At 33.8% G+C, this 9,148-nt stretch overlaps 1 protein-coding gene across 1 annotated transcript; it reads left to right on the top strand.

Annotated features, from left to right (window-relative positions):
- The first annotated feature begins 408 nt into the window (after window positions 1–408).
- LOC129900382 (ethylene-responsive transcription factor ERF003-like) lies at window positions 409–1,187 on the top strand. Its single transcript, XM_055975341.1, has 2 exons — window positions 409–552; window positions 667–1,187. Exons 1-2 carry the CDS (start codon window positions 470–472, stop codon window positions 1,124–1,126), a joined length of 543 nt encoding a protein of 180 aa, XP_055831316.1. The 5' UTR covers window positions 409–469; the 3' UTR covers window positions 1,127–1,187.
- Window positions 1,188–9,148: the final 7,961 nt, after the last annotated feature.

The following is a 9,148-nucleotide window of genomic DNA, read 5'->3' as shown; positions in this document are numbered from 1 at the left end:
AAGAGGGTAAAAAATCTCATTTTCTCGAATAATTCATGCTCATCGTTATTTAATATAAAGTAATTACAAGTAAATAGCTTCGAAAATTATCAATTAATAACTTGATAAAACTGATAGCTTACCTTCTAATAGTACTTCGTAAACCACATCAATAATCAGTTAGTGTGAATTTTTTTATATTATCTGTATAGTATATATAACAAACCATATACCATAAATTATTATGTACTACTATTTATTTCTTTTTTCTTTTTCTTTTTCTTTGTTTTCTTTTTGGAAGGAAGGAAAGAAAGGTATAGAACGCCTTGTGGGCCCAATCCCATGTCGATTGCCAGCTGACTGCCGAAAAGAGTGCTTACAAAAACCCCTTAAAAGCCTATGCCCATGGAATCACTCTGCTCTGGGGATTACTCGTTCTTCCTCTCTTACACTTACCACAAACGCTTCATCTTAAATATATAAATCCGCCATGGCTCGATCACAACAACGATATCGTGGTGTCCGTCAGCGACATTGGGGTTCTTGGGTTTCGGAAATTCGACATCCTTTACTGTAATTCCCTGTTCTCTCTCTGCTGAAGTTTCTGACGTCAATTTTGTTGTTGGTAAATGTTATTCTTTTGAAATTGAATTACAATTGATTGAATTTTTTTTGTAAATTAAACAGGAAGACAAGAATATGGCTAGGTACATTTGAGACAGCAGAGGATGCAGCCCGAGCATACGATGAAGCTGCAAGGCTCATGTGTGGACCGAGAGCGCGCACGAATTTCACTTTTAATGATAATGATTCTCAATCATCATCGTCGACGAAGTATCTATCTGCTGCTTTGATAGCTAAACTACAGAGATGCCAGATGAAATCACTTAATATGGCAAATAATAGACCTGGAACGACGAAATTAGAAGATCAAAATAATCAGTTATGTCATCAACTTGGGAACAGGGGAGATCATGGCATTGTTAGAAGAAATGGGCAAATGAGTGTTGAAATGCCGGTTAGCTATGAAGGCCAAGCTGCGAGTACACAACAATTCAAGTCACTGGAAGATCATCATATTGAACAAATGATTGAGGAGTTGTTGGATTATGGATCAATTGAGCTATGTTCTGTTTTGCAAGAATAGGCCATGAATGTGAATGTAACACTTTTACATTCTAATGAAATCCTTCCCTATTTCTTCTCTCTATTTGTTTTCACTCAGTACCAAGTTATAAATGTATAGTTAGTAAGCTTGCATAAATAAAAACAATTTGGTGCACTAGGAACTATAAGAAGAGAATTAATAGTGCAGCCATTTCAGTACCCATTATTAAGTTCGAATTCCTAGATGGTTTAGTATGAATAGGTTCCAGAATTGGGGCGAACATTCTCCTAATTTTCTCACAGAATTTAACTTTATATAAAAAAGTAATTTTATTATAACCAATAAAGTATTTTCATTCTTAATCAAAAGTTTTGAATTCAAGACCCTTAGATACAAAATCGCATTTGTTAGGGAACGTTTTATCTCCTAACGTGAAACTTTTCAACGCAAATTCAAATTTACCGAGGTTAATACCAAATATCGAATAGAAAATAAATAAAAAATAATTGTATTACACTTTTAACTCGCCTTACTAAAAGATAACAATAAGTAACGGTCCAAAATAGGTAAATTTAGTAACTATAAAAGAGGGTAGATATACTCTACATTAAATCTATTATAACAAGGTTAAATTACATCGATATTGCTCAAATTAGCGAAATAATGTATTACTTGTTACAACAGGTTGTATTATATATGTATTACTTGTTACAACAGGTTGAAATGATCGACCTGATACTCTAGACATTATTTATAAGTGTATTATTCAAATATAATACCTTTGTTAATGAACACACTTTACTAAAATAAATGGACAAAATTGACTAACTGCGTTGATTTTATAAAGAATTTTTATTTTTGTTTAAAAAGATGATGGACTTTAAAGGATACAATCAACGTCCGTTGATTATTTTTCACGCAAACATATACGAAAATTATAAAAAAAGGTGATGGACTCCGTCTGCTTTTTAAGTCCAGCAGTTGAGGAGTATAAATCTAAAACAACGAAAGTAATTTATGAAAGAAAATGTGTTGTCTAGTGATAGAATTGCTCAATGTCATAGCAAATGTCAGGTTCTGATTCCAAGTTTCTACATTTTTCTTATATATGTTTCTGAAAATCAACGGACCAAATCTAAAAGATTTGTATCAGTTTTTATCTAAGAAAACTGACGGATGCCCCCCCCCCCCCCCCCCCCCAATTTTAACGAGGCAGTCCGTTGATTTTATTAAACTGATCCATCATTTTTTGATATAGTCGAATCCATCAATTTTGAGTTAGTTTTAAATTTAAAAAATCTAGGTCGTTCATTGATTGTGATCTTCAATTTTAACATTTTTTTAAGTAGTTCAACGTTCTGATCCTTTTGCCTTTTACTTTTAATTCCAAATCGCATTCAAAACGTTCTCTCAATATCTGTAGGTCATCCGGTCTAAAATTATAACATAATAATCTCTGGTTTTTATTATCTTTCTTTTAAGAATGTCGCACAATTCTTAAACAAAATTATTTAACTCAATTGATAAGAGTATCTACCAGAACTACCATGTATCACTACACTAAAGCTTGGAGCTGAAAGGGTGAATATATGAAAGAAATAAAGAAGCAAATGTTTCTTCGTTTCCTAAAACATCAAATAATTTGAAATATTATTTATCAAAATAACTAATTTTTGGAACCAAAAAGTGTAAAACACAAAGAAAGAAGTACTTGAATAGAATAGTAAGTACATACAAAATCTACACATATTGAACACTCGGTACGTAGTTTTGCTTTATTTTGGTTGACCCATGGAGTGCTTGGTCAAATTTTTGAGAGGTCAAAAATATTCATTTTTAAATATTGAGGTGTTTGACTAAGCTTTTAAAGGAAAATAAGTGTTTTGAGGAGTAACATAAGTTAATTTTTAGAATCAAAATGTTGGATTTACAAATATAGATGCACCATTGTTATTTAGGGAAGATGAAGAACAAGCTGCTCGATTAATCCAAATGAACAAAGAAAAAGAGGCGGAACAAACAAAGTTGTTCTGCACTAGTTTTAGGCCTAACTGTTCTATCAGTCTTGGGCCTCATCATACAAGCCTAATAAATGAATATTCAGATATCCAACTGCAAAGCCCAAATGAAAATAAACAAGTTGCAGAAATCATTTTCAGATCTGCTAGTAGCAATGATAAGAAATAAGTGTTCAGCGGTATAGTTTGTTACATTAGGGAACAAAATAAATAGTGGACAAGTGTAGGTCCATAATTGATTTTCATATTCTTACATTGTTGGGGCATACTTTACATACTTGTATATATACAGATATAGATGAACGAAGAAAGCAAGCAAAAAAATTTCCAAATCTGTCTTCATTTTTATATTTTCTTCATGGTATCAGAGCGGCAGTAAGAACTAAATCTTTTTTTTATTTTCTCCCTTCAATCCAAATGGAAAATACATCACAATCATCTGAGGGAAACTCTTTTTCATCTGCAGTAATGGATTCTAGCAGTCCATATTATCTTCATCCCTCAGATTCTCCAGGACTAAATCTTATGAATTTCATTTTTGATGGAACTGGTTTTGTTGCATGGAGAAGGTCCATCATTATTTCTCTATCACCTAAGAACAAGATGAGTTTTATTGATGGTTCTATCGAAATACCATCTGTTGATACACTTGAGTTCAAGTTTTGGACTAGGTGCAATAACATGGTGATTTCTTGGTTGCTTAACTCTCTTTCAAAAGAAATTGCAGGGAGTGTGATATACTCAAAATCTGCTAAAGATCTCTGGACTGACCTTCATGACAGGTTTGGTCAGTCCAATGGAGCTCAACTCTATCACCTTCAAAAAAGCCTCACAGATCTGATGCAAGGAACAACTGATGTAGCAAAATATTTCACAAGAATCAAGAGGATTTGAGATGAGCTGGATGCTCTCTACAACAGAGAAATATGTTCTTGCAACTGTACCTGTGGAGGAAAGAAGAAATTAGTCAAATTCAAGCAGGACGAAAGACTGATCTAATTTCTAATGGGACTTAATGATGTTTATGCAGCAGTAAGAAGCAACATACTCATGATGTCACCTCTCCCTAATGTGAATCATGCTTACTCTCTCCCTATTCAAGACGAGAAACAGAGAGAGAGACATACGTTAATCCTAACTTTTCATGTGACAGATATTCATTTCTCGCAACACATCAGAATTTCTCAGGTCAGAGGTACAACAAAACTGATATTAGAGAAAGAAAGAACAACAACAAGAACTACAACAACAATCTGTATTGCACAAATTGTAAGAAATTAAGGCACTCAATTATAAAATACTACAGAATAATTGGTTACCCACCTGATTTTAAGTTCACCAAAGGGTCAAAATCACAACCAAACAACAAAGGAAACTTTATGGCTAATGTGGTGGCAACAGTTGGGTACTCAGGTTACACAACAAATGGGAAACAAACAAATGGATCTGTTGCTCAAGAGAACTATGGACATTTGGAAGAAAAGTTTCAGAATGCACAGATTGAAGATGTGCCATTTGCAGTAAGTGAGGTTTTAGCTAACATGGTGCACTGTTTTTCTTGTAACACTTTCAGTGATCCAAGACTCTATCAAACTCATCCTAACTCTAGCTACTAGATATTAGATTCAGGAGCTTCTGCTCATATGTCTTTTGACCCTGCTTTCTTTACTACTCTTACACTTCTGTCTGCTCCTATTTATGTCAAGCTCCCAAATTCTTTTAGTGTAAAGGTGACACAAGGAGGAACTGTCACTCTTTCTCATAATATGCTACTAAAGAATATTTTATTTGTCCCTTCTTTCAAAATCAATTTGATATCATTTCATCAATTCTGCAAATAATTCTATTGCACACTAAATTTTTCTTCCATTTGTTGTGTTATGCAGGGCAATTCAATGAAGATCCCTCTGGTTATTGATGAAGCAAAGGATGAGATCTATATCATCAACACTATTTCAAGTCTACAAAGTTTTGTCAAGTCTAGTTCTAAATCTGATGTTTTACTCTCCAGATGTAGTTTTTTTCATAGTTTTTTTTCTATTCCAGTAAACAATAGGGATGATGTAAAATTATGGCACATTAGATTGGAACACATGCTTTTTGATTCAATAAAAAACATCAGTTCCTCTTTTTCATTTTCTCATTTTGATCACAAATGTGATATATGCCCTATTGCTAGACAAACTAAACTGTCATTCCTTCCCAGTTGCATCAAAACTAAGGCAATTTTTGAGTTAATTCATGTGAACATTTGGGGATCCTATAAATCATCTACCTACAATAGATACAAGTATTTTCTTACTATTGTCGATGATTTTAGAAGAGCAACTTGGACTTACCTCTTGAGTACTAAAAGCAATGTTTTTCCTACACTAAAGAACTACCTGGCTTACATTGAAAGACAATTTGGGGCTAAGATAAAAACGATAAGGTCAGGTAATGCTCTTGAGTTAGGCAGTGGAGTGATTCTTTCAGAATATTTTCTCTTAAGAGGAATCATCCACCAAACTTCTTGCACTACCTCCCCACAACAGAATGGAGTTGTGGAAAGGAAATACAGACACTTTTTGGAGACTTCTAGAGCTCTATTACACCAATCTAAAGTGCCTATTTGCTACTGGGGTGATTGTTTATTGCCTGCAATTTTTCTAATAAATAGGTTTTTCTCATTTGTGCTCAAAGAAAAAATAGCTTTTGAATTGATTTTTGAAACTTCTCCTTCATACAAATTTTTGAGAAGTTTTGGATGTTTGTGTTTTGTTTCAACCCCTTTAAATAACAGACCCAAATTTTCTCCTAGGGTAATCCCTTGAATATTTCTTGGATATCCTGCAGGGAAGAAGGGGTATAAAGTCATGGAACTGAATTCTAAGAAAATCATCGTTTCAAGGGATGTAGTTTTTCATGAAACTACATTTTATTTTCACACTCAAACTCCTTCTCCTCCTATTTTCACTACAACCACAGGACCATCTATTTCTTCTTCTCATACCCTATCTCCATTGATTTCTACTCCTAATGAATCTGATTTCTAAGGGTCTATTCCTAGTGATTCTAGCTCACTTCCTTCATCTAGTTCATCTATTGATGTTCCTCCACCTTTTCTAAGTCTATCTTCCTCATCTAATAGTCTTTCAACTCATGATGTGGATTCCATCTCTGTTGCACCTAAAAGAAGATCAAAAGGGTTCCTAAAATCTTGTCTATCTAAATGAGTATGTTTGCAACTCAATTTATCTCACTGATCTTTCCACTTTATGTTTTACTGATCCCATTGATCCTCCTATTTTCTCCTTTGTTGCATTATTTGTCTCTAATCAGCATGTTTTGAATGCAATTTTAAGTATAAGTGAACCAAAAAATTATTCTTAGGCAGCTATGAATTCTGGTTGGTTAAAAGCTATGGACTCTGAATTTGAGGCATTAAATTCCAACAACACTTAGAAAATTATGAGTCTACTCCAAATAAGAAAGCTTTACCCTATAAATGGGTTTACAAGGTAAAGCACAAATTAAAGGGGTCTAAGAGAGATTAAAGGCAAGATTGGTGGTAAGGGGAGACATAAAGGCAAGATTGGTGGTAAGGGGAGACATCCAAAAAGAAGGCATCAAATTCAATGAAACGTATTCTCCTGTTGTCAAAATGACAACAATAAGATGCTTACTTGCAGTAGCAGTCAAACAAGGTTGGAATATATCTCAACTAGATGTCAATAATGCTTTCTTGCATGGTAAATTGCAAGAAGAGGTGTATATGAAATTTCCTCCGGGTATGGAATCTTCTACTCCTAACTTAGTTTGCAAACTAAAAAAATCATTGTATGTATTGAGACAAGCTTCAAGACAATGGTATACAAAATTAGGGGTTGCTCTTAATTTCAAAGGCTATGTTTCATCTCTAAATGATTACTCTTTATTGTACAAGCATTCAGGTCACTCAGTTTCTTTAGTTGTAGTCTATGTCGACGATATAATTATTACTGAAAATAATTCTACAGAGTTGTATAACTTCAAGCAATTTTTGGACACTGAATTTAAGATAAAAGACCTAGGAAGCTTACATTATTTCCTTGGATTGGAGATGGTGCGAGAAGACCATGGTCTGATAGTGAATCAGAGGAAATTCACTCTAGAACTTCTCTGAGAGTACAATTGCGATGACTTAGCTGAAGTACCTTCTCCACTTGATCCTTCCCAAAAACTCTCTGCTAATGAGGGGACACCACTCACAGATCATTTTTTCTATCGAAGATTGATCGGAAAACTCAACTATTTAACTACACTCGTCTAGATTTAGCTTTTGCAGTTCAGCATATTTGTCATAGTATATGCAGTTCCCAAGGTTACCTCATTGTGATGCTGCAATTCGTGTTCTTCGATATCTTCGAAAATCTCCAGGTCAAGGATTGTTCTTCAGTACCAATCCTTTTTTTTTCATTCTTTCTTTCTGCGATGCCGATTGTGCCTCGTGTGTGGATACGAGAAGATCTATCAGCGGTTATTTTATAAAAATGGGTGGCTCTCCGATTTCTAGGAAATCCAAGAAACAAATTTTAGTTTCACTATCATCTGTGGAAGCAGAATATAGATCAATGCGACGAGTTGTTGCTGAAGTAATATGGTTGAATCGTCTTCTTCGAGATCTATCAACTCCGCCTAAGCTACCAATCCAGGTCTATTCTGATCGTCAATCGGCACTCCACATTGCTAGAAACCCCGTGTTTCATGAACGCACAAAGTACGTTGAACCTGACTGCCACTTTGTGCGCCAACAGTTCACAGCAGGTCACATTTCTCTAAATTTCGTTTCAGCTGTTTCTCAAGTTGCAGATATCTTCACAAAGTCTTTATCAGGACCATCTCACAATACCATTCTTCGTAAGTTGGGGGTTGATTCTCTCCCCTCCATCTTGAGGGGGGATATTGGATATACAAATATAGATGCACCATTGTTATTTAGGGAAGATGAAGAATAAGTTGCTCGATTAATCTAAATGAACAAAGGGAATGAGGCGGAACAAACAAAGTTGTCCTGCACTAGTTTTGGTCCTTGCACTAGTTTTAGGCCTAACTGTTCTATCAGTCTTGGGCTTCATTATACAAGCCCAATAAATGAATATTCAGATATCCAACTGCAAAGCCCAAATAAAAATAAACAAGTTTCAGAAATTATTTTTAGATCTGCCAGTAGCAATGATAAGAAATAAGTGTACAGTTGTATAGTTTGTTACATTAGGGAACAAAATAGATAGTGGACAACAAATAGATAGTGAACAAGTGTAGGTTCATAATTGATTTTCATATTCTTACAGTGTTGGGGCATACTCTACACACTTGTATATATACAGATATAGATGAATGAAGAAAGCAAGAAGAAAATTTTTCAAATCTGTCTTCATTTTTATATTTTCTTCACAAAAAAGAGTAATTTCTCTCAAAGTACTTAATTGAAAAATACTTTTAAGAAAATACACTTAATTAGAAGCAAAAGATTGGTCAGACATGATTACTATTCAAAAGTAATTTTAAAATTTATTAGTCAAAAATAAGTTATTATTTTATTTTGATTTTTTCCATCTAGTATCTGACACTCACATTGGACTTCAATTATTTCGTATTTGCACCGTGTAGGGCCCAATTCAATGAGAAGAACTTCCCACCAAAGATTTTTTCATACCCAATGCTCGAATCCGAAATCTCTGTTTAAGAGAAAAGCAACAGCATCCACTGTACTACATCCTTTGGTAGTAAAAAGGAGTTGTTTCTATCAACAAAAGTACTCTTTTGAAAAATATTTTTCAAAATAAACTGATTTTAATAAAATCTTAGCAAAATAGGGTATTAGTATAGAAATCTAGAAAAGAATCTTAGCAAGTATTCCCTCTGTCCCTAAATTAGTGTCACATACGTTCATTAAGAAAACAATAAATATAATGTGTAATTTACTAAATTATTTCTATTTAATAAATGTCTTTTAAAAATTGAGTACTATCAAAAAGATTGAATGTAAGAGTATAATTGAAGAAATATATTAATTTTTCTC

Source organism: Solanum dulcamara, chromosome 8 (assembly GCF_947179165.1).
Source record: "Solanum dulcamara chromosome 8, daSolDulc1.2, whole genome shotgun sequence".
NCBI lineage: Eukaryota > Viridiplantae > Streptophyta > Magnoliopsida > Solanales > Solanaceae > Solanum > Solanum dulcamara.
The sequence above is the reverse complement of the archived record's forward strand: the minus strand, read 5'-3'. Positions and strand labels throughout refer to the sequence as shown.

Bases quoted from the DNA above. Each gene is read 5' to 3' on its own strand.
- LOC129900382 (XM_055975341.1), top strand. From the start codon at position 470: ATGGCTCGATCACAACAACGATATCGTGGTGTCCGTCAGCGACATTGG. The intron at 553-666 runs GTAATTCCCTGT...TAAATTAAACAG, and splicing joins GAAATTCGACATCCTTTACT to GAAGACAAGAATATGGCTAG.